At 40.1% G+C, this 27,073-nt stretch overlaps 1 protein-coding gene across 9 annotated transcripts in view; it reads left to right on the top strand.

The window, feature by feature from the left end:
• Nucleotides 1-2,679: 2,679 nt before the first annotated feature.
• ptprt.L (protein tyrosine phosphatase receptor type T L homeolog) overlaps nucleotides 2,680-27,073 on the top strand; it is a 150,654-nt gene continuing 126,260 nt past the window's right edge. For 4 of the 9 annotated variants that reach the window (XM_041577192.1, XM_041577190.1, XM_041577191.1 and 1 more), the window contains exon 1: nucleotides 2,682-3,017. In XM_041577192.1, the coding sequence (XP_041433126.1) occupies nucleotides 2,945-3,017 (73 nt within the window). In that variant the 5' untranslated portion in view covers nucleotides 2,682-2,944. Of the gene's footprint in view, nucleotides 3,018-27,073 lie in introns of all 9 variants that reach the window. The other 5 variants (XM_041577188.1, XM_041577186.1, XM_041577187.1 and 2 more) reach the window with 4 other exon arrangements.

The raw sequence follows: 27,073 nt of genomic DNA, 5'->3' as shown, positions 1-27,073 counted from the left end.
TGGAAATAGGTATATCTGTATTTACTCAATGACCAATGAAGGAAGGTATATCTGTATTTACTCAATGACCAATGAAGATAGGTTTATCTGTATTTACTCAATGACCAATGGAAATAGATATATCTGTATTTACTCAATGACCAATGAAGGTTGGTATATCTGTATTTACTCAATGACCAATGAAGGAAGGTGGATCTGTATTTACTCAATGACCAATGAAGATAGGTTTATCTGTATTTACTCAATGACCAATGAAGGTTGGTATATCTGTATTTACTCAATGACCAATGAAGGAAGGTGTATCTGTATTTACTCAATGACCAATGAAGATAGGTTTATCTGTATTTACTCAATGACCAATGAAGATAGGTATATCTGTATTTACTCAATGACCAATGAAGGTTGGTATATCTGTATTTACTCAATGACCAATGAAGGAAGGTATATCTGTAATTACTCAATGACCAATGAAGGAAGGTATATCTGTATTTACTCAATGACCAATGAAGGAAGGTATATCTGTATTTACTCAATGACAAATGAAGGAAGGTATATCTGTATATACTCAAAGACCAATGAAGGTACAACTGCCTTTACTCAATGACCAAATGGCATATGATTCTGTATTACTCAGTGCCCAATGAAGGTAGATGATTCTGCATTCTCTCAATGCCCAAAGAACAAGGGTGATTGTGAATTTATTCAGTGACCAATGGAAATAGGTGGGTCGGTCTTTTCTCAATGACTTATAGAAAGCCTTCAGCAGAGCTTCTGATCCTTTCATCTTTAAAGCTGTTCAACCTCATGTTAAACTTTTAGTATGATGTAGAGAGTGATATTCTGAGACACTTTGCATATGTTTTTCAATTATTTATTATTTGTGGTTTTTGAGTTATTTAGCTTTTTATTCAGCAACTCTCCAATTTCAGCAATCTGGTAGCTAGGGTCCAAATTACCCTAGCAACCATGCATTGGTTGGAACAAGAGACTGGGATATAAATAGGAGAGTGCCTGAATAGAGAGATGTATCATAAAAATAATACATTTGTAGCCTTACAGGGTATTTGTTTTTTAGATGGATTAATTGACCATTAGAAAGAATCAGAAGAAGAAAGCAAATAATCCAAAAACTATAAAAAAAAAAATATCCATTCTATCACATACTGAAAGTTAACTTAAAGGGATACTGTCATGGGAAAAATTTTTTTTTCAAAATGAATCAGTTAATAGTGCTGCTCCAGCAGAATTCTGCACTGAAATCCATTTCTCAAAAGAGCAAACAGATTTTTTTAGATTTAATTTTGAAATCTGACATGGGGCTAGACATTTTGTCAATTTCCCAGCTGCCCCTGGTCATGTGACTTGTGCCTTCACTTTAGGAGAGAAATGCTTTCTGGCAGGCTGCTGTTTTTCCTTCTCAATGTAACTGAATGTGTCTCAGTGGGACATGAGCTTTTGCTATTGAGTGTTGTTCTTAGATCTACCAGGCAGCTGTTATCTTGTGTTAGGGAGCTGCTATCTGGTTACCTTCCCATTGCTCTGTTGTTTGGCTGCTGGGGGGGGGAAGGGAGGGGGTGATATCACTCCAACTTGCAGTACAGCAGTAAAGAGTGATTGAAGTTTATCAGAGCACAAGTCACATGACTTGGGGCAGTTGGGAAATTGACAAAATGTCTAGCCCCATGTTAGATTTCAAAATTGATTATAAAAAAATCTGTATGTTCTTTTGAGAAATGAATTTCAGTGCAGAATTCTGCTGCAGCAGCACTATTAACTGATTAATTAATTATTAATTCATTTTGAAAAAAACTTTTTTCCCCATGACAGTATCCCTTTAAAGGTGACCCCCCCCTTTAAAGCGTGGAAGTTGCAATCTCCTGGTGTTGGCCATCATTTTAAGGGCCCATCCAGGCCTGGTTTTGCGAGCTGGGAGCCCAAAGGCCAAGACTCACACTCACCTGACACTGCTTGGCATGTGGGACTCTGCAGCAAAGTCTCCTGAGCGCCCAATTCTAAACACTTTAAGAAATATACAGAAGCAGCTGGGAGACATGCTGCCCCTTAATTTGTGCCTCCCTAGACCACGGGCCTTTGTGGCCTTCCCACAAATTTGAGCCTGGGCCCCGATTGCCAATACCAAGCCCCTCCACCGCCCCTACCATGTACTCCCTCTTGCTGCAAACTTATGTCCAATCCTGAACCCGACGACCCGTCCCCTAGTCTGTCCCTGCCCCATAGCTCATAACAGGAAAAGATGAATACAAATCAAACATTACTGAAAAAGTTCTATCAGTCATAGTGCTATTCCAAACAGCCAGTAATCAGCAAGCCAACATTTTATACAATTAGAATTCATGCCCACTTGCATCTATTTCTCCTTGGTGGATTCAGCCACAAAGTTTGGCAACCTCTGCCCTGTCAGATCCCTCCCTATCCCCCCTGCTACTGTCTTTAAAAGTCTATGCCTGTTCCATTAGAGATAGTCAGTGTAAGTCTTCCTAAGGCTCCACTGAAGCATGCCAACAACACCTCCTGTTGCTACACTCAATTTTCCCACTCTCATGTGATCCCAGCATTACATTTCCACATTACAATTTGGGCTGTGGGGGGGCTTTAACCCATTCAGCCAGTGGCTCACACTGAGTGCAGCTGGAGGTTGGCTAGCATGAAGAGGGGAGGGATGAGAGGGAGGCAGGCATTAGGGCTCCGGGGAAATCTTTAAACTGTTCTCTCTTGCTCGCTCGCTCTCAATCCTTCCTCGATCAGTTTAAGCCACTTCAGTTACGAGCGCAGCATCTAAGCAACTGCATCTCTGCCTAACCTGCTGCATCTGCTCAGCCACTCGTCTGCCAAGCCGCTCACCTTTGCCAGCATGCCGAAAAGATGCTAACCCCCAACCCCTCCTGCCAGCCTGGCACTCACTGGATATTCTCCTCCGGTTACAATGCGTGAGCCTATCTGCCTACTCCTCATCTTCCTACAGCTCTTTCCTGCAGCAGGAGGACAAGTGTTTGCAGGTAACGGAACAACAAATACCCCTTTCTGCCTTGAAGTCATTCCATTACACCTTCTTCTATCTTGTCCTCTCAGGGGCAGGTAGCAGGGTACACTCATTCCTTGCAGCTGCCATAACTTTACTATCTGCCACCCTGTGCACTGCAGGGATTAGGACAAACTGTCACTGGCTATTGGATGTAGCATATAGGATCTCTGCAATGCATTTTACCAGGCACAGTGTTTTATTATATTGAGTAACAAAGGTTTTCTCCGTAATGCTGTGCTGGGAGTTGTAGTTCATCAACAGATGTTTCTATTGCATAGTGTCAATTTATTCAGGGCTGTCTCAGAAACTGAGTGACTTAACTGCTGCAGACAACCAGAATTAATAGAATTGTTATATTATAAAGCATAAAGTGACCCACTTTATATACTGCACTTTGTTTTGTATTGCAGAATGACTACAGAATGCCAGCAGTCAGAACTGGCTCCGACAATGCAAGTTCTTATTTTCTGGAATCTCTAGGCTTAGTATATAAACAGTATTGGTTTTCAACCAGACCTCCTTGTTGCACATAATCAGAAGCGATCTCGAAATATAATGCAGAACCTTTTTTGCATAAAAATGATCAGAACTTACTCAGAAACTGACTTGTGTATACAGCATATACAGAATATTGTATGGACTGCTGTCTGCTAAGGACACAAGTAATGGCCTCCCAGTGGCAAGTGGGTTACTAGTTTGTTTCTAATCTTATTGTGGAGTGTTGTTGTTGTTCCTGGATTTTTGTTACAGTGATGTCTCTTTTATAGAAGGGGAATCTGTAACTGTAATCAGCACAGGCTCAAACAGCCTCTGTATGTATGTATGTGTATATATATATATATATATATATATATATATATATATATATATATATATATATATATATATATATATATATATATATGTGACAAGTTACTGTTGACATGCCTTGCTGTTACTGTTGATGGAACAGGAGAGAAGGGTTAAATGGCTCGAGTCTGCTCATTAATTAATGAATTATAGTATCAGTGGTCCCTCGGTGAGAGTTTGTAGGACATGGAGATAAAAAGCTGTCCTCTCTAGGTGCTGGGGAAGGCAGTTTCTCAGTGAATGAATGGCCTTTTGGGATATAAACAGCCTGAGCAGCAAGTGAGGCAGCTTCTTACAAAGAGACTTTATATTCTCGGCAGAAGACAGGGTTTTCTATAGAGGGGGAAGCAGAGGTGCACGGGGCTGAGCCCTGGGAACAGAATAAAAGTAGTAGCACCAGATACCAATGTAAACAGGTCTAAGATAATATTCATTGACTTTATATATTCTGTTTTTATGCAATCATTTTTGCCCCAAAATGTGAATTAACCATTTCGCCCATAAGCTCGAAAAAGGGTGCAACAGGCTCCCATATCTTTATATGTTTCTTTTTTTAATTTTTAAATAGCGTAGTGTTTTTTAAGTGATTCCCTTGAACTTTATATCTTTACTACATCAGCATTTCTCTTAATTCTCTCTGGCTTTGAATTGGTCACTATTGGTCATTATTCAGACCCTCTTACCCCCCCCCCCAGTTTCACGCTAAGGATTGCTGACCAATTTAGCTCCAAAGCTTGTTAACACTCAGCTGATGCGCTTGAGCTGTATTGTGCTCACAGCTGGTGCCGTGTGAGTGTGTGCGTCTGGTGCTGCTATTTCGGTAGCTTTTGGGGGGCGCGGTGGGGGGGGTAAGGCACACTTGTGTTGCATACCCTGCAATCCAGGGAAGTGTGTCAGACGTGCAGCACGTGTGTACGTGTGTGAAACATGAGCTTTACAATTGAGTTGTGCCCTGATACAAACAAATGTACAGGGATGAGCTTTCTGTTCTGTATAATGGTATTAAGTATCATTTTTGATCATGAACGTGCTGCTCTGTATTATAATATGGAGTATGTTTGTACTAGACAGTAATGCACACACTACTCTGTATGATGGTATAGCGTATCTAATGCACCCACTGCTCTGTATGATGGTATGGAGTATCTCTGTAACGTTAGCTTGCACACTACTTTGTATGATATCTTTATATTGTTAATGCACCCACTGCTCTGTATGATGGTATGGAGTTTATCTGTATTGATAGTTTGCACACTACTCTCTATGATGGTATGAAGTATCTCAGTAAAGCTAATGCAACCACTGCTCTGTATGATACTATGGAGTATCTCTGTACTGATAGTTTGCACACTGCTGTGTATGATAGTATGGAGTATCTGATAGTTTGCACACTGCTGTGTATGATGATATGGAGTATATTTGTATTGGTAATGCACATCCTGCTCTGTATGATGGTATGGAGTATCTCTGTACTTGTAATGCTCTGCTCTACATGATATGTAGTTTCTCAGTCGATATTGCTCATGCTTCCCTTCTTTATTATTAAGGGGCAAAAAGCTATATTGTGCTGTTTGATAGCACTGAGCATTATAATAGGACTTAGCATTATTTCCCAGTTCTGCATCAAGGTACTAAGTATCTATACACAGGTCGCAGCACAACCCTGTAAGTACCATTATATAGAGCAGTATCCGTGTCCATAAACTATACTCAGCAGCATTGTATTTAGTTCAGTATCTAACAGAGATGCTATTGTGTGTAATAGTACTGAACATTTAAACTGAGCAAAGCACGGTGCCCTGTATGATGGCATTGAGTATCTCTAATGGAGCGCTGCTCTGTATATAGTGGCCCTGCTTATGAGCAGCGCTGTCTTGTTAATGTCTAATAATACTTAGCAAATTGTCTCTACATTGATAACAAGCGCACAGCTCTGTATAATGATATCCCACATCTCATTGATAGAAATCACTGATGTATATAATGATGCTGAATGGCGCTGCATTGTTAACGAGTGCAACCTGCTTTATAGGATGAGGAGCACCGTATCCCTACCTTCATATCTGCTCTCTGCTTAACATAAGAATGTATTCACTGATCCACTCACACAGTTTTATACTTTATCATCATGAGCACAATGAGTAATGAGCATTGTTATTTACTTGCTATACTGTATGACAGTCCTGAGTATCATCATGAGTACACGTTGCATCGTTAGGGGTGCTGAGTATGGTCATGAGTAAGCTTCACAGTAAACTGGTCGTAGTCTGCTGTGTATAGTCTGAATATCAGCAGGAGCAAGCTGTATTGCTCAGTGGTACTGAGTATCTTCCTTAGAATAAGGGTGCTCTCATTATAACATTATAAGGAGCGATCACTGATATAATTATACTGAGTATCATCATGCACACGCTGTAATGGCCCTCTGATATTTTAAGCTCTGTAAAGCAGGGCATTGACTATTCATGTTTTGTGTGTATACACCCATCTATTGTACAACACTGCAGCATATGATGGCACTTTATTAAAACGCATGAATAATAATGATGATAATAATAACAACGATAGTGTTGAGTATTATGACGTACATGACCCAATGGGGGGCCCAGCTTTGTTGCAGTGTCCAAGTCCCCTATTGCCAGTTTCCAGCCCCAGCTGTACGATAATGCTGAATATTTCCATTACTGATGATTAAGCTGCTGCTCTGTGCAGAAAGAGTCTCTCTCGCCTGGTAATGATCAGTAGGGTTCAGATTCGTGCCGTGTAGTTGGCTGGTATTTTTGGATCCCTCTCCAGAGTACTATCCCAAGGCAGAGAGCCTTATCACAAGCAAGAAGGGCATTGATAAGACCTAATGATAACAGAATTACCCAGATAACAGAGCCTTTCCTTGGTGGCTGATTGTGGGCCCGAGGGCAGAATGATACTCCTGGGGATATTTGCTCGTAGAAATCATTCTGTCTACAGGCGGAGGGGGAATGGCTGTATAAAGAGATAATTTAAATTGGAGACTGGAGGTGTTATGTTCCTGTCTCTTGTACTGATAAAAAGCTTTCCCAAATGGGAAAAGTCTCAGAAGACAGGTGCAGGGATAGACAAGTAGCAGGGAGAGATTGGTCTTATAAAAAAAAAAAAAAAAATCACTAACTGGAAACCTTAATTAGGCTGTCATCCATCCCAAAAATTGTGGTTTCAAAAGCTTACATAGTTTACATATATACCAGTTTCACGTCAATCACTCAACTAATGAACCTGCTAAGGGTGCAGAATCGTGCTCCAATGTGAACATTTGGCTTAGGTTCTGTTATACAGCTATGTGGGATTCCAGCCATAAAGCAAGACAGCTCTGACGCAAAGCAAAAAAAAAAAGGTGCTGTTTCAAGATTTCCATCAATAACTTGTGCTCTAAAAATATGGTTTACTCAATATTTAATTTCAAGCAAAACTTTATCCCATGGGAAAGCCATCCCCACCCACATCCAAATGACTGATATTTGATCATGTGAATGAACCAGTAACCCCCAACCACATCGCTGTGTCTTGCCAAAAGTTAATTTTTTTTGGAAATCTTCCAGAATTCAGGTTCATAAAATGTGTCCTGTAAACACACTAGTGACCCGTCGGTCTTTGATCAGCTTGTACAGACATCACTATGAAAGGGAGAGAGAGTAACAGAAGCAGTAGGGATGGTTGAAGATCTTAACATTCTAAATCAAAGTGCTGGGGTCTCCCAGTGGAACCCAAACACAGCCCAAGGGGGTCCTCGCCAGATGCCGGGAAAGGTTAACCCTTTGAAATCACAGACATGGTCCTTCTTCCTGTACGTTTTAATGCTCTCAGCGCTATGTGCGGGAAAAAAAAAATAGCAAGCCAGACTTGGAGGCAATCAGTGCAGTATTATCAAATATATATGTATCCAGCTTGAGGAGCAAAGCAATGGATTTTTTTAGATAAAAAAGAAAAGTTCATGTTGCAGTAAGATCACCCTGAAAATCTTCAGTAGTTTTCCCATTATCCGTGCTTAACCAGTAACAGCAGCTTAGCATATGGGCCTACAAGATCCTTGCTTGAAAGGCAAATATTAAGGTTGAAATACATGGGTCAGTCCAGACTCCGTCGGCAGCTAATTGGCCCAACCAATATCTGGCTTAGAAAATAATGTCAGATGAGCACATTGATTCGGTCCCCTCTGACCTGGTCTCCACTGGCCAGCTGTATGATCTGTTTATTGGCCTTAGGGGGCAAACAATTAAATGGGTCCAGAGCATGAGGTTTCCAGAGCAGATTTTGCAGTGGATGTCCAGCTTTAGGGCCTCACGATTATGATAAACACCTGTAAATCTTGGTAGAACCATCTTGACTTTCTCTATAAGCTTCGCCTATGGTTGTGTGTCCTCTGTATACCTACTGCTTAATAAATGAATTTAGTCTGTATAACTCCTCTCATTGCTTCATTTACCCTCCCTCTAACTCCTACTATTGTACAATATAACCCCTCTTCTTGCTCAATTCAGTGTCGGACTCGCCCACTGGGATACCAGGAAAACTCCCGGTGGGCCCAGGTGTCAGTGGGCCCTTGTGATGCTAAACATTTGGCCTATTTCATGGCCATTCGCTGTTTCTATGACAACAAAGAGGCTAAATAGATGGAATAATAGGTTATAGTATGTATAACTAAAAGAGACTAAGAGAATAGAGGTTGAGTGAGTAAAGGAAGAATAATAGTACTGAGAGTGGGCCCCTGGTCTAAATTTTCTTGGTGGGCCCCTGGTCTAAGGTTTTTGGGTGGGCCCCTGGTGTCCCAGTCGGACACTGGCTCAATTTAATTATCCCCTTACTTCTTCCTGCTCAATATACTCACCCATTAGTTTCATGTAACCCTGCGTATGGTTCCTCCAGTTTATTACATCTCCCTCTGTCATTTTGACCAGTAGTGGAAAACAAAGTTTTGCTTATTTTTCCTCCAGTAGATTTAAGACATTTATTTATTGCAAAAATAAAGGCACAGCTACACGTTTGCACAACTAAAAGCTACTTTGGTTCAAAATCCAAATTATAATGACAAAGGAAATGCCATTTCTGTAATTCTGAGCTTTCTGTGTAAGGGGGGCTTTCAGTAAGTATATGCCAATCCTGTGTTACACACAGTTTTAGTCTTTTCAAAAAGCTAGATGTGACCTTGGCTTCTTTTTTTGTGCAGTCCCCTATATAACTTTCATACTTGAAGTTCCTCTCTCTGTCCCATATAACCCCTGCTTGCTGCTTTGGGTTTTAGTGCCCCGTGTTTAGGCACAGAGGTGCAGCAATCCGTTCCATGTTTTGCTCTATAAAAAGCTGCATTGCTAACTAAGCATTGTAAAGATGTGCAGCGATGTGCCAGCCTTTCTCTCCTAAACTGTGCTATTGTAATAGAGTAGAAACACATTGGCTCCATCTGTGCCAAGTTTAGCATGCTTTGCCAGACAGAGGGAAGCCTAGCTACCCCCCCCCCCTGCGATTAACCGAATTGCCCATGTATATCAAGCAGAGAGTGATGTGCCAAACTTCCCCACTGCCGACTTTGGTTAGAGTGTGACTGCTGGGCCAGACCCCCTTGCTGCTCTGTTGAACACTTGGCGCGGCTTGGTTATTAATCCCCATTTCTGGCACAAGGGTGTTTTGTAGGTAGTTATGCCAGAGAATGGAGTTAATCCGATTTAATTGTATTTTCAGTACTGACCATGAGGGGGCACTGCCAGCACACAGCTTATCATCCAAATGTCTCTCTTTTTTAAAAGGCACTGCTTTTTAAGTTGATAAAATCTTTCAATTAAGGATCTCATATAACTTGTCTGCTCTCGCCTTGTAAGATTTAACAAACGTTTAGTACGTCACATGTCAGTGCAGTCTGTGACCGTATTGTGGGTAATGGAGAGTAAAAAAATACTGTTCAGGGAAAGGGGGCAAGGGTAGCAATGCCAATATACAGGGATTAAAGCCTGAGGTGGCTTTTCTCTTGATAGGGTCACTTTTATAGTGCCCATTTATGTTTGTGCAAAGCAAAGGTTTATATGAACTACCTGTGACTCAGTAGTCGCCTGTGCTCTATTTCTTAGTGCGCTTACTGCAGTCGCACACTCCTCTTAGACTGTTATAAATCTGCTGCTGGCACAACAGGACTCAGCAGTGACCTTTAAAGCTCCAGCCCTGAGTTTATTCATGATATTGTTGGTGATTTTATTAAGTGTCCGTTGACCAAGGATTTCTTTAAATCAGAGGGAGAAAGGAAAGACTTGGGCTCACCTTGAAGAGATGGGAGCATGCTTGTCAGCCTCGATGATTTCCACTCATGATAGAATACTGTATATCTGGTACATCCTTGGCAGTGCCAGACCACCCAACCCGATATCCATAGATAATATATACTGCATTACAGGAAGTCAAAGAGCATAGGCAGTTCTTCCCTGTAATGTTTACTTTTAATCACAGCATCATACCTCCCAACATTTTGGAAGTAAAAAGAGGGACAACATTTTTTTTTACGCACGTAGCGCAGCAATTTTTTGACCACACCCCTTTCTGTGGTCACACCCCCTAATTACCTTTTTTTTTTACAAAGTTTGGCAGGTTATGAAAGTTTGAAAATATTTCTCCTTATCTAAACTGTGTTTTTGTGTCTCAAAATTGTTACAAAGTATCTTATTTGCACCTGTAAGCTGTTCTGGGCTCTCTGCTAAAAGCCAATTAAGTGAGAAACTTTGTTTCTTTTTCTGTCTGTTCAGTGCAGAGAAAAGGGACTTTCCAGTACAAATGAGGGACTGCGGGTTGAGCTGTCAAAAGAGGGACTGTTCCTCCGAAAAAGGGACAGTTGGGAGGTATGCAGCATGCCATAAACAGTACAGACAGTAATGCCAGCTCGCCCTGAATCACTCTTGCAACAAAACACGTGTAATACAAGACACCAAACTTTGTTGCAAAAAAGCCCTGGGCAAGGTCTCGCTGCCCCTTCCTCTTCCAACTCTCCTGCCAGGCACCTGCCAGAGCAGAACATTTATGTACAAGTTGATATCTGGGGTCCTCAGTGTCACTGCCCATAGAGTCGCTCACACAGAAATAAGCTGGAAATCACTGCTGGAAGGGGTCTGTGACAATAGTTAGTAGTAAGAGCAGCAATGCATTCCAAACAGTGTGTTATTAATAAAGTGTACAACAACGTTTTGGGGGTCTGCAACTCCCTTCATCACTTGGAGTCTGTGAATTTGGATCAAATGGTTGATGGCCTATAAGGGTAGAGACACATGCTGCAATTTGTTGCAAAACGTTGCCGGCAATTTTCATTCTAGCCGGCGGGAACGCAGTTTGGGGAGATTAGTCACCCTGAAGAAGAGGAGATTTGACGCTGAGCTATTAATCTCCCCGAATTGCAGCATGTCTCTGCCCTAATAATACTGTCCTCTCACCTATTTTATACGATAATTGGCTGCACAATATTTAGAGAAGGGGGTATCTGTATTGTACCCAGAGCAGGGGAGAGTATCTGTATTGTACCCAGAGCAGGGGAGAGTATCTGTATTGTACCCAGAGCAGGGAAGGGTATCTGTATAGTACCCAGAGCAGGGGAGAGTATCTGTATTGTACCCAGAGCAGTGAAGAGTATCTGTATTATACACAGAGCAGGGGAGAGTATCTGTATTATACACAGAGCAGGGGAGAGTATCTGTATTATACACAGAGCAGGGGAGAGTATCTGTATTATACACAGAGCAGGGGAGAGTATGTGTATTATACACAGAGCAGGGGAGAGTATGTGTATTATACACAGAGCAGGGGAGAGTATCTGTATTATACACAGAGCAGGGGAGAGTATCTGTATTATACACAGAGCAGGGGAGAGTATGTGTATTATACACAGAGCAGGGGAGAGTATGTGTATTATACACAGAGCAGGGGAGAGTATCTGTATTATACACAGAGCAGGGGAGAGTATCTGTATTATACATAGAGCAGATCTGTTCTGTAGGATTTGGATATTTAGCTACCGCACTTAATCTCCTTTTTACTATGTGCTGCTCCAGCAGATGATGTAACCTGTATTTAAGTAACAAGTGTATTACTGAGAGAATGGAATTATATTAATGCAGGCACATTAATCCCCTTACTCATGTAAATTTTCAAACCATAGGAAGTTCACATTTGACATAACTAAAGCAGGTCTTTTAAAGGGATACTGTCCATGGAAAAAAAATTTTTTTCAAAATGAATCAGTTAATAGCGCTGCTCTAGCAGAATTCTGCACTGAAATCCATTTCTCAAAAGAGCAAACAGATTTTTTTATATTCAATTTTGAAATCTGACATGGGGCTAGACATATTGTCAATTTCCCAGCTGCCCCAAGTCATGTGACTTGTGCTCTGGTAAACTTCAATCACTCTGTACTGCAAGTTGGAGTGATATCACCCCCCCCCTTTCCCCCCCAGCAGCCAAACAAAATAACAATGGGAAGGTAACCAGATAGCAGCTCCCTAACACAAGATAACAGCTGCCTGGTAGATCTAAGAACAACACTCAATAGTAAAAACCCATGTCCCACTGAGACACATTCAGTTACAGTGAGAAGGAAAAACAGCAGCCTGCCAGAAAGCATTTCTCTCCTAAAGTGCAGACAAAAGTCACATGACCAGGGGCAGCTGGGAAATTGACAAAATGTCTAGCCCCGTGTCAGATTTCAAAATTAAATATAAAAAAATCTGTTTGCGCTTTTGAGAAATGGATTTCAGTGCAGAATTCTGCTGGAGCAGCACTATTAACTGATTCATTTTGAAAAAAAAAATTTTTTCCCATGACAGTATCCCTTTAAAGTCTTTCTAAAGCATGAATTTTTCCAGTCTGACGCGAAGGAATATAAATTGAAGTTCATACATACAAGTTATGCTCCATTGGGGCAAGTGTTTGTCTGGTATACTGTCTGGTCACATAGAGACTGAAGATCTGATAGGGGGAATGTGAGCTTCATCACTTCTATAGTTGCTCATAACCCCCCACATACACACATCTTGCCTTTCCCCCTATGTGTAAATGTCACCACTAACATTATACTGCTGATGTAAATGCCATTTCTGCTCAGAATCTCAGGAACATGTGTCCCTATTAACCTTACTGTCATGTGTGATGACATCATTGTACACTGAGATGTATCATGTTGCATCATTCTATACTCTATAAGCACTTTGACTGCCAACTTTCTGCGATTCATTTGCTAGATTTTACATGCGCATTCAAATAGGCTGACGGCGGGAGTTAACAAAAATAGGATCCGAATAGGAAATAGTGTTCTTTAAAGTATTGAAAGCCACGCTGTATATATAGAACTAAAAGCTAATTTAAGACGATATAAAGTTTGTTGGGTATGACAGCCCGTACAAGCCAACAGGCATCACCAGCCTCCCTTTCCCACTAATAATCCATGACATATTCAGAATACAGGTACAGTGTGGGCAGTAGACATGCCAACCTCCCACTCACAGACACTGACAGACCATGACATGTAGACAGCCCCCCACCCTCTGAATGCATAATTACATTGTGTTAATTACTTGCTGAAAAATAAATCTGCCTGAAGCAAATGATAAACAGAAATAAAACATGATTAAAAGATCATTGCGAGAAAAAAAAAGCATGCATAAATAAGAGAATTAGACAGATGCGTTAATAATAAAACATTCACATTTTTATATAATGACATTTACTTTTTGTTACTGCAAGTGAGACACAATTATCCAGAATAGAATTAGATAATTATAAAAATGTATGATACACTAAAATTGTCGCAGAAAACAGTAAACAAGATTTATGCAAGGAATATGTGAAAAATAATATCGGAACACAAAAAAAAAAACAATAGACGTGCAAGCCAGAAATGAGAGAGGGAATGGTTTAATAGTAGACTGTTGTTCTAGGGAATTTGGGAGAGGATAATGCAGAAATTCTGCCGTTTCCAGATGATAAACATTTAGGGTTGACGTTTTGGTCTAAAAATAAAAAATGGGCATTTGGACACTCGGGCACATTTACTAAACTCGAGTGAAGGATTCGAAGTAAAAAAACGTTGAATTTCGAAGGTTTTTTTTGGGTACTTCGACCATCGAATAGGCTACTTTCGACTACGACTCAAACTCGTTCGACTATTCGATAGTCGAAGAACTGTCTCTTTAAAAAAAACTTCGACTACATACTTTTGTAGTTTAAACCTACCGAGGTACAATGTTAGCCTATGGGACTTTCCCCATTACTTTTCTAAGGTTTTTTTGATCAAAGTAAAATCCTTTGATCGATCAATTAAAATCCTTCGATTCGTCCAATTCGAAGGATTTCATTGTTCGATCGAACGATTTTACCTTCAATCATAGGATTTGCGGTAAATCCTACAAATTCGATATTCGTAGGATTTTACCTCGAGGGTCGAATTCGAGGGTTTATTAACCCTTGGTAAATGTGCCCCTCAGTTTTAAGGGTAGCAAGATCAGTATCAATATCCATTGGGGCAGTATAGTAGTAGATATTCTGGAGAGGAAGGGACTAGGTCATGGGTTAGAGAACATGTAAAAAGGTGTGGGGCTTTGTAAGGGTTACAAAGGTTGGAAAGGATTCTCAGAAGATTATGAAAGATGGGAACATATTCATTAGTCTGAATGACCTAGAGGTAGAAACGCATCAGATGGGAAAGACAATATTAGGAAGTAGTCTTTCTAGAAAGCACAAGCTGCCAGGGGAAGTGAGTTTGGAAAGTCTTACTAGTAGACCGTCAGGTTCATGGGTTCCTTCCAAAGAAGAGTAAGAAGTCCAAGGCAGAAGTGTAGACTTTTGAAGACTTTCTGGAGGTCACAAATGTGTATCTGGAGAATGCCAGTGACTGTTCATGGCATTTTGAGATTTAGATGGGGCATCACTGGGATATTTGTTAAGATGACAAGGGTTCAATCTATAAAGACAAGAGATCTAGCTTATGAAGGCAAGAATGTTGGATGAGAATAATGTAACTGTAACTGCAGGGTTTTTATTGAGAAAGTCATGGGGATTTATAAAATAGGCATGCGTGAACGAAGCAACAACTTGTTGAAAAAGTAGTTGGTGGTCTTGGATAATGAATGGGGAAGCTTGAAGGACTTCCAGACTGTGTACTAAAGTGAATTCATAATATCCAGGTCCTGAAACTTTTGAGAAAGTGCTGAAATAGAAATAATTCTGAAGAATATAGGGTTTTAGTGTGGAGGTATAGATATTGTTCCAGAAAACAGTCATTAACATACTGTAGCTAAAAGCATGGAAAATGTGAACTCCTTGCAATTTGCCGTTGGCCTTTAACCTCCATAGTCTTGCAGTTTGATGAGACCTCTGCACCTCTGAACAATTTACCCATGCTGAAATAATATGCGCTTCTAAAGAAATGTAATGTGGACTTCAAGAAATATACTGATGTTGCTGAGCAGTCTGGTGCAATGAGATGCTGGAGACCGATACACTGTCGCCTTGATGTTGCTGATGAGGAAGCGAGTGCTGTGATTTCTCAGACCCATCTAACATATAATCATTCCACTAAGAGTGTAAGGGCAGTGAGGTCTAATTAGCAGACATTCATCACATCTACTGCATTAGTGGGAAAGCCTATTTTACCTTCAAACAAACCTAGCTCAGCAAAGGGCAAAAGTCCTGAAAGGCAGTAACTCAGTTGGAGACATGAAAAAGTAAGGCCAGAGACCTTTAGTCATGGTGTTTTAAGTCTTATGACAAACACAGAGGCACCTAATAGACAAGGCAAATGACCCAGATATCTACTCATAATTTGTACTCCAAACCTGGCAAAGTAATGTAATAAAACATTCAACATAACTACAGGTCTGCAGTGCATTCATACATGGTCTACAAAGCCATATGAGTACCAACATCCTTATGAAAGACCCAGTTATAATCTGCTTGGCAATACTGTTACTTGCTAACTTGTTCAGAGACTTTAGTTAGGCTAAACCACCAGTACTCAGATATTTGGTTTAGTAGGGCCAAAGGCCTAAATACCCAGTGAACAACTCAGAGGTCTGGTTCAGTACGTCCTCTTCCCAGATACCAGGTCTAGTAGGCACTCTACTTGTACACCTGGTCAGCTAATTACCCCAAAATGTATGAAACTGCTCCAAGATCTTTTTTTCATTAAATCGCACTGATCTATGTGCAGAGTGACCGTGTTATTCAAGTAGCTGCATACCCTGCCTAGAGACCTTGCTCATATATTCTCATATGCCCTGTGACCTGCTAAAAGGGATGCACCAAAGCCAAGATTCAGCCTTTTTCAGGAGGATTCAGATTCAACAAAATCCTTGTGCTGGGCCGAACCCGAATTTGCATATGCAAATTAAGAGTGGGAAGAGAAATCATGTGACTTTTTGTCACAAAACAAGGAAGTAAAATAAAAATCCCTCAGTAACTAACATCCTTATAATTTACAGTAGGGGGTACATTATCCTTTATATTATGTGACTGATACTCAAGAGTTCCCTGTAAAACTCAGCCTGCATCCATGTGCCTTTATTTGGTTATATAACTCCTCTTCCTATATTCTTATAATTTACAGTAGGGGTTACATTAACCCTTATAATAGATGAGTGTATAACTCAGCCTGCAGCCTTGTGCTTTTATATGGTCACAGAACCCCACAGTGACTTCTAATATCCTTATAATTTACAGTAGGGGGTACATTACCCCTTATAATATGAGTGATATTCAGAGTTCCCTGTATAACTCAGCCTGCAGCCTTGTGCCTTTATATGGTCACAGAACTCCTCAGTGACTTCTAATATCCTTATAATTTACAGTAGGGTGTACATTATCCCTTATATGAGTGATATTCAGAATTCCATGTATAACTCAGCCTGCAGCCTTGTGCCTTTATATGGTCACAGAACCCCCTCAGTGACTTCTAATATCCTTATAATTTACAGTAGGGGGAATATTATCCCTTATAATACATGAGTGATACTCAGAGTTCCTGTATAACTCAGCCTGTAGCCTTGTGCCAGTATATGATCACATAACTCCTCAGTGTCTTCTAATATCCTTATAATTTACAATAGGGTGTACATTATCCCTTATAATACCTGAGTGACACATAGAAGTCCTTAACCTGCATAACTAAGCCTGTAACCTTGGGGCTCATTATTCCTGAATTTATTTTCTCCGGAACATTTGTCTGCCTCTCTTTATCCCTGACTTAACAGTAAGATTGCATGGAAGAATCTTGGCGATTAGAGAGCTGCAGAATTTAAGTTTTTATTTTATTTTCCTTTTTTTATGCGAGAATGCAATATTAAGAAAGAACAGGAAAACTGTAGCAGATAAAATCGACATTAAAATATTAACAACTACATAAGCAATTTCCCCGGAGAATGAACCGAGTTTGAGTTAAAAAGCCTTGTCCCCGGGGTATGGAGATTTTAGTAAGTAACCGGTTATTTATTCAAAAGTATTTCATTTTTCCTCACTTTTATTTTTCACTATTGTTAATATTTCATAAGATGGTATTTTGAGATAAAAATACTTTGGGTACTGCCACATTGAGCAAATCGAACATTAGAAGAAACGGCAGCCTTTTGTCTCACTCTGTACCCGCAGGTGTATTATAGGAATTTGTACTGCTGCGAATCCTAAGCTCCCTGCTCACAGGCATCTATATCTAGCATGGAAACACCTGCTACGGGTGCTAGGACCACTGCAAGCCAGAGTTTAGTTATATCTACATATTTTGGAAATGTGAGGAGCAAGATAGTTCTTTAGATAAGAGTGCAATTGGATATGACATTTGGCACACACCATTGGTTTGAGAAGGGAAAATGTTATAGCAATCTGTGGCAGAAATAAAGGGTGCCCTATCTGTAGTTATTCCTGCTTTGGAAGGTACAATGGAACATGTGCTGAATACGAATACATACCCTTATGGTTTGTATTGCTTAGATTAAATCAATATCATATCAATTATATTTCAGTTACCATAGCCAGGATACTACAACCCCTGTATTATTGATAGATTGTAAACTGTGTTTTAAATGCTATCTGGTTATTGACGGAAAAAAAAAAAAAAAAAAGACTATTTGAGGTCATATTTTATTCCCTAACTCTTATATGTAATTAACGTGACTACATTTGCCCAGCTGCAGTAACCCACAGCAACCAAATTATTTGCTTTTACACAAGGAGACAGAAATGCTTCCTGCTGATTGGTTAGAAGACCTGTAGCAAACTTTGCACATTTTGGGGGTTATTTACTAAACTCTGAATTGATCTAAGCACAACCAAACTCCCTTGCCCAATTTGACGTTATTTATTATATAAATTAATCGATTCAGGAAAAACCTGAATAATCTTGTGAAAACCCTAATCGTCCGTTTTTTCGCCTTTTTCCCCCAAATCACTAGATTTTTTAAGTTTTTTTGCCCAAAAACCCAGAATTTTGCTGAATTTGGGACTAAACTCAGCGCAAACCACAATATGTTCAAGCTGAGATTGGTGCCTCTCTCATTAATTTATACTGGACCACAATAGGTCTGAGATGACTGATTTTCTGATTTGGCTTTTTTGCAGCATCAGGGTATAATAAATCTCGAAAAATTAAAGTTTTATTTTCCATGGAAAAAAAAATCCAGTTTTTGTCCCAAAAAGCCTGACCAGATAAATTTGAGGTTTATTACATAACCCCCTTATGTTCTACAGGTATGAGATCAGTTATCCGGAAAACCTGCTATTCAGAAAGCTCACATAGACTCCATTCAAATCAAATAATTTACGTTTACATTTTTTTTATAATAAAACAGTACCTTGTACTTGATCCCAACAAAGATATAATAAGTAAACCTTCTTGAAGGGAAAACAATCCTATTGGGTTAATTTAGTGTTTAAATTACATTCTTTAGTAGACAAAATATGGAGATCCATATTACAGAAAGATCTCTTATCCATAAAACCCCAGGTCCTGAGCATTCTAGATAATATGTCCCATACTATAATAATATAGTACGTACCTGTACTAGTTATCTTTCTAGTGACCAATTTATCTTCCATTCTGTCATTAAAACCTCTCCCAAATTCAAGCTCAGTTCAGTTTGGGATTAGGCCAAAATCTAGGAATTATTGCAGAATTTGGATACTTCCAGCTAGTAATTGCTCAACAATACCGAATCCAAACACTTAAATTCATGTGTGCTTAAAGCTCTGGACAAATTGGAATATGAAAATGTGGGTTCTGTTTGGGTTCACTATTAAGTTTAATCTTTTGGGTAATTTTTTAATTTGCCGAAACCAAAAACGATGGATTTGGTGCACCCCTAGTTGTTAGGATAAGCAGACCGATATCAAATTAAATTTTAGACTAGAGTGAGCAGAATATAAGGTTACATAATTAAAAAAAGCATTTAAGAATAAAACATAAATACAAAAGTGTCTATTGTCTTATATTTGGCTTTATAGAGATTGTTCCTCATTTATACCAGTCACTAGCCCCATGGAGCTTACACTCTAAGGTGCACTCTACGTTGACAAACACACACTAGGGTCATTTTATTAACCAGTCTATATATTTTGGAGTATGGGAGCGAACCGGACTACCCAGTTAAAGTCCACACTGATAAAATAGAAATGGATAAAATAGAAACGTCTTGCAATTGGTGCCCAAATCAGAATCAAATATAGCACTGCAAGGTATTCATGATGGCCATAAGATCATGTTTATGAGAGGAAGCTTAACTGATGTAATGTGACTTAAAAGTCTGCTACATATTGTAAAAGTTAGTTTGGCCAGCAATGTGTGACCAATGTGAAAAGACCTCATTGTGTAGAGTTTGTTGGTTCAAGACCTTTCCCCTCTCCCCCTTAGAACATTTGTTAAGGGCTCCTTGGTTTACAAGGTTACAGATATCTGAATATGTTGCTGACTCAGCCAAAAGTATTTATGGCAGAAAATGAGTGTTTAGCCCTAATTTAACCTTGGAGTATTTAGGAAAAAAATGGGCATTGTGCCAAAACATGTCCTTGCAAGGCTCTACCAACACCCAAAGCGACCAGCCCCACAGTTTGGGAAGTTCTAGAGAGAAGGCACAAGCTTTTATAGAAGTGACCTTCAGCCTGTGAGTCTCCAGTCATTCTAGCATCTAAGATCTCTGCTAAACAATATTTTATACATATTTGTCTTTGGGCTTGACTTACGCAAAAGGATTCCTTGTTTTCCAGCAGACAATACCAAGTGACTTACAACAAACCCACAGGGTGCGAAGAGACAGGTAATAACATAAAGTTCAAATAAATTCATATTGGCAAAAAAAAAAAAGAGTAAAAAATGTTCTAAGGTATTTTTTGCCTTTGAGCAACGGAAGTTAATATCATCTCGACACTGAAGCAGCTGTGGTTGCAGATCTTTATTACCGGCACAGAGGAAAGTGATGACACTAAAAGGTTCAGGAACAGAGGTGACAAGCTGAATAAAATTCTCAACTCAGAAAACCTTGTGGCCCTTCTGAGTCACTTTCTGTGATGGCCATAGGAGATAATGTCTCTGACCTTCTCTGCATGATGTGCAGCCTCCTGCCTCTCGTATGACACTTATCACCTACACATAGTCTTCTAGTGTTAGAGCTGCTGACACTTTTACCTAGTCTGGTCTTATCATGCAAGTTCTATTGGCAAGTACCAGTCTTAAGCTGGCCATAGACGCAAAAATCAGATCATACGAATCGAGGATTCGTACGATTTTCGGACCGTGTGTCGAGAGTCCCGACATTTTTCGTCTGGCAGAGATCGGTCGTTTGGTCGACAGGTTAAAAGTTTGGTCGGACCGGTTAAAAGATTTCTGTCGGCTGACGATAATATCTCTGCATGTATTGCCGATCGTACGATTTTCAGAGGGAGACTGTCTCTAGCTTTGGTTGGACATAACTATCGTACGATTGCTGTCAGGGGCAGAACATCGGCTGATCTGTTCTTTTGTACTTTATTTGATCTGAATGGTCAGTGACAGGTCGGGAGATGGGGAAGTCCGATCGTACGATGATTTGTGCGATCGGATCTTTGCGTCTATGGCCAGCTTTAGTGAGTGTTTTGCAGCTGTGAGCTGGATCTTCATATACAGTGGAACCCATGCCATTATTTGGTGACCCTAATAGCAAAGGTTTTGAGACTTTTGGGTTCAGGCTCCCTTGGCAATCTTTATTTCAGAACCCATGTGTCTTACAGATTTATTAAGAGAGAACTGTAACAGTCACTGTTCAATAACAGTATCAAGTTAGTCAATCAGCTCAAATCTTACCCTTTATGTCCCTCTACACGATCCCTTCCTTTTAATATTTGGGTCAACAGTTTTGAAACCACTTCCTAATCACCATTTTCTTGACATATAGGGCATGTTCTACTCTACTTCTCAACAGTGGTTCCCAACTATGGGGCCAACCTTCATGGAGAGGGCACTACAGCAGTGGCTGGGGAGAATGCATTTTTGCTCTCCTAGATGTAGTTGGAAGCTTAGCTTGAAGATTAATTAAAGAATAAGTAAATCCTTTATTTTAAAATTCATAAATCCATATTAACAGCCCCCAAAATAACATACCTCTTCCCCTACCTTGAGTCCGATGTCCTTTCTAAGATAGAAAAGGAAATCTGCTGCAGAAACCAGTAACTTGCTTATTTAGCACTCCAACCTTTAGTATATTGAGCCTCCCTTCTCCTTTGTCAAAGTGCTGCCTACTGCTCCGGTGGAAATCACTTATGTGTGCAGAGTAGACAGTTCATTGACCAGCTTCCTTTTCAAAGAAGATGGACAATTCAGTATACTAAAGGGGAAAAAGCTTCACCATAGACAAGGAAGTGACTAATTTGTTCAGCATGGTTCAGCTTCTATCTTAGAAAGGACATCAGATGTAGGGAGAGAGGAATGGCATTATGGGGCTGTTAACAGTTGTTTTAGTTACATAGTAGTTAGTTAAATTGGGTTGAAAAAAGACAAAGTCCATCAAGTTCAACCCCTCCAAATGAAAACCCAGCATCCATACACACACCCCTCCCTACTTTTAATTAAATTCTATATACCCATACCTATACTAACTATAGAGCTTAGTATCACAATAGCCTTTGATATTATGTCTGTCCAAAAAATCATCCAAGCCATTCTTATAGTCATTAACTGAATCAGCATCACAACATCACCCGGCAGTGCATTCCACAACCTCACTGTCCTGACTGTGAAGAACCCCCTACGTTGCTTCAAATGAAAGTTCTTTTCTTCTAGTCTAAAGGGGTGGCCTCTGGTACGTTGATCCTCTTTATGGGTAAAAAGGTCCCCTGCCATTGGTCTATAATGTCCTCTAATGTACTTTTAAAGTGTAATCATGTCCCCTCGCAAGCACCTTTTTTTTTCAAAGAAAACAACCCCAACCTTGACAGTCTCCCCTTATAATTTAAGTCTTCCGTCCCTCTAACCAGTTTAGTTGCACTTAGTCTCTGCACTCTCTCCAGCTCATTTATATCCCTCTTAAGGACTGGAGTCCAAAACTGAACTGCATACTCCAGATGAGGCCTCACCAGGGACCTATAAAGAGGCATAATTATGTTTTCATCCCTTGAGTTAATGCCCTTTTTATGCAAGACAGAACTTTATTTGCTTTAGTAGCCACAGAATGACACTGCCCAGAATTAGACAACGAGTTATCTACAAAAACCCCTAGATCCTTCTCATTTAAGGAAACTCCCATTTAAAAAACTTTTTTTTCTTTAAGATCACATTTACTTACTGTCCTTAATAATATTAGAACTATGGGCAATACAACCGTATATATATATATATATATGTGTGTGTGTGTGTAGGGTGGACCTGCTCAAATATGAGATCTTTTAAGGGGACCTAGAACCAAAACTATTATCCTGAATGTTTATAGCCGTGAGCTTGAACTTCACATACAGTCGAACCTGTGCCATTAATCAGTGATGGCATAGCAAAGGTCTTGAGATCTTTTGGTTCAGGCTCCCCTTTGCAATCTGATATTATTTCAGAAAACCCAATCAATGCTACAGATTTAGGACTCTTACACACAAGTGGTTTTACCTGTGCTGTACTTTCTTCCATTCAGCTGTAGGGGAGCGCAGAAGAAGACGCACAACAATTATTGTCATGGGGGCTGTACTCACACAGACGCATGTGTAAGCGTCAAACGCAGGTAGGACGCAGCAAGTTGCATTTCACCTGCGTTCGTCGCATACATATGTCTGTGTGAGTACAGCCCCCTTGACAATAATTGAGTGTGTCTACTCCTGCGGCTGAACGGAAGAAAAGCGCAGGTAAAACCGCCCGTGTGTAAGAGCCCTTGTAAAGTGGATTGTATAGCAGTCACTTTTTTTTTGTTAAACTTCTTGCATAACTAGCTTAAAATGTGGTTTTCCCCCCTGGAGAGGGTACTTGAGCAGTGGATAGAGGACTCAGCCTGAAGGACATCCCTGGAAGCCCAGCTTGAAGATCAGTAAAGGTTACATTTATTTACTCTCCTAGATACTATGGCTGATACAACAAGGTTTTCGTATATCTGTAGCCTTGTTTACAGCTAATGTGGTCCTGCTCAGAGGCAAGAGTGTAAAGGGGAGCTTGAACCAATATAATTTGCAAACCATTTCCTTAAATGTTAACAAGTCCTTAGCTAAGCAATCCACCACGGTTAGGGGAATTAACAATGTGCTGCTACCATTTAAAAAATGAAGATAATTTGTTTATAGCCACTGCCAAAACAAAACAAAGAGTGACACTACTAGTAGATAACACCACTTCATTAATTTGCTTGTAGGCCTCTGTGCAAATTAATTCTTCTACTTTGTACAAATGAATTCATATTTACTGCAGTTCCGGCGCCCAGGTTCTGATCTTCGTACTGAATTAGCACATGCATCAGGGACAGCGGAGACAGGTGCAAAGATATTCGGCAGACTAATTAGCCACTCTTCCATTAAGGCTTTTTTAAAGGACCAGTAACATCAAACTTTTGCAATTAATTTTACACTGGCATGCCAGTTATTTTTGTCCTAATTGTTGTAAAATGCTTTCTTTAAAGGAGAAAAACAATAAAGGGGCACATTCACATCTTCCGTACTATCCTGGTTTAGCATTGCAGTTCTCATTACTGGCCTTGCTAAGATAATATGGCATGGATTTAGGAGGCAGTTGGGCATAACTGGGCATAAGTATAACAAACAAGGGAAAGTTGTGCTCACCACTAATTTTTAAAAACATTAGGCGGGGGTGCAATGAGGGTGTGACCACAAAATACATATAGTCAAATACAAGAGTCCTCTGCACTCAACCCATTATCAATATATTTAAGACAGAGACATTTTGTGCATATAGCTACTAAAAAATGCCTTACCCTTTAAACAAAACAGGGATTGTTTGTCCATATATTGCAATATATTTAAGCTGGCCAACTACGTCAAAGTCATCCCATATCTGGCCAGTCCTACACTCAAATTGCATCTGATTCATTAAGAATTCTATTGCTTCATCATACATTTTACAAAGGGACTAAGTTTTACCTGCAACTTACTTGCAGGTAACTGGGCATAAGTAAATAGAATGTTGGGAGGTATGAATATAAAATTTGTACACATTTTTTGCTGTAAATTAGTCAAGTTTATACCAGAATAGGGGAGTGCATATAGCTGTGTTATAGTGATAAGTGGGTTTACCTGCGTGTTGGTTGAGTTTGGGCTGGGGATGGCACCTTTTCTAGAATACCAGCTTTTGTATATTTTTATCTTTCTTTCCTATGAAAAAGATTAGGATCAGGCATCATTTTAACCAGGCGGCAGATAAAATTCCAGCCAGGTATCAACCTTAGTTTGTGCCACCCAATTCTCTACATGGAGGCAGGTTGTGTGCATGTGGCACCCAAGCATTACCTGGTATCTCTATGTGCTGTTCCAAACACCACTGCTCTTTTTTTATATACACTTCTTGCCCTCTCCCCTTCCAATGCATGGACAATACACAAAAGCTTTGAGGCAGGAATTGTAACAACTGTCACCTTTCAGTTTTATAGGCTTACACTGGGCACTAGCAATTATCAAGACTCCTGCTGTGTGTGTTTCTTCTGCAGAGAGTAATCATTGCTTTTCCAATGGGACACTGTAAAATGTGTGCTGTCGGGGATTCTGGGAAAAGGTTTGCAAAATAAATTGGCCTCTATATTACACAGGGAAAACAAAATTGATTTCAATTCAATTAATGCATAAATTGCAGCGGAGCTGCCCTAAAATTGGCACATTTTGTGCTACTGCTCCTTGTAAATATTACATGCATGATCGAATAGCTGAATGGAACAGCGCTGATAAAAATGGGGCCTGCTGTTTAATCAATAAGGGCTCGGAGAAGTATCTTATGAATTGTTGCAGTGTGCCGTCTTCTTGGCTGCAATATTAGAATCAATGAATCACAGACGAACGTGTTTACAAAGTGGCAAATTTTTACACTGGGTGTATTGCTGCCTAGAGTGTATGAGCACGACAAGAGTTGGTTATGGTTTACTGAGGCTACACCCAGTTTAGTATATCTTCTCAAGTTTTTATGTCGGCCACTGCTGCCTCTATTGTAAGGCATTGCCTTTGCCCAAACCCCCCTTCCCCCTTTCCAGCATCAAATACGCCCATAGAGGGTAAATGTTGATATAATATATTATCTGATTTAACAGCCATAGTGGAGGATAGGAGCGACAAAGACATTTCTCACAGGTCATTATGCATTAGTATCCATTTGGGAATGAATCATGTGAGTGTTACAAAATAAAACTGCCCCATTGTAGAGCAAACGAAGCACTGTGCATTCACAAGTCACATTGTGTTGGATCCCTACATTCACACATAGAAAGCAGTAGGCAAAAATTGCTTAATAGTGGTCTTTAAACAGCTCCGTATAATGTGAGGCAAGTGTATGTGAGGATAAATCGGCCATGTCAGAACCTCGCTGGAGACCGTAAATTATATGAGGCAAAGGAAGAACTGCAGCTCTGAATAGGAGAAATTTCATTTAAAAAGACCCAGGGGGCATAGTAAGGGAAATTAGGATGGGTCGGATAACAACACCGCCCCCGTAAAACTACCCAGAGATATATCTTCTTCTGCCTGTTTCACCATTCTTTAGATTAACTTGGAACAAGCTGTTACATGGCATAAATTCACATGTAAACAATCAGTTATTTTAGGTTATAAGAATTGGTAAATAGGCTCATAGAAGGAATGTAATGAGGTTACATAATATGAAACCATATGAGATTTATAGGGAGGGAAATATAAAGCAGTAGGCAGAGATATAGGGAGGGTTATATGGAGCAATAGGAGGCGATATAGGGAGTGTTATATGGAGCAATAGGAGGAGTTATAGGGAGGGTTATATGGAGCAATAGGAGGAGTTATAGGGAGGGTTATATGGAGCAATAGGAGGAGTTATAGGGAGGGTTATATGGAGCAATAGGAGGAGTTATAGGGAGGGTTATATGGAGCAATAGGAGGAGTTATAGGGAGGGTTATATGGAGCAATAGGAGGAGTTATAGGGAGGGTTATATGGAGCAATAGGAGGCGATATAGGGAGTGTTATATGGAGGAATAGGAGGAGTTATAGGGAGGGTTATATGGAGCAATAGGAGGAGTTATAGGGAGGGTTATATGGAGCAATAGGAGGAGTTATAGGGAGGGTTATACGGAGCAATAGGAGGAGTTATAGGGAGGGTTATACGGAGCAATAGGAGGAGTTATAGGGAGGGTTATATGGAGCAATAGGAGGAGTTATAGGGAGGGTTATATGGAGCAATAGGAGGAGTTATAGGGAGGGTTATATGGAGACATAGGAGGAGTTATAGGGAGGGTTATACGGAGCAATAGGAGGAGTTATAGGGAGGGTTATACGGAGCAATAGGAGGAGTTATAGGGAGGGTTATATGGAGCAATAGGAGGAGTTATAGGGAGGGTTATATGGAGTAATAGGAGGAGTTATAGGGAGGGCTATATGGAGCAATAGGAGGAGATATAGGGAGTGTTATATGGAGCAATAGGAGGAGTTATAGGGAGGGTTATATGGAGCAATAGGAGGAGTTATAGGGAGGGTTATATGGAGCAATAGGAGGAGTTATAGGGAGGGTTATATG

Source organism: Xenopus laevis, chromosome 9_10L (assembly GCF_017654675.1).
Source record: "Xenopus laevis strain J_2021 chromosome 9_10L, Xenopus_laevis_v10.1, whole genome shotgun sequence".
NCBI lineage: Eukaryota > Metazoa > Chordata > Amphibia > Anura > Pipidae > Xenopus > Xenopus laevis.
This window is presented reverse-complemented; position numbering and strand designations above follow the sequence as displayed.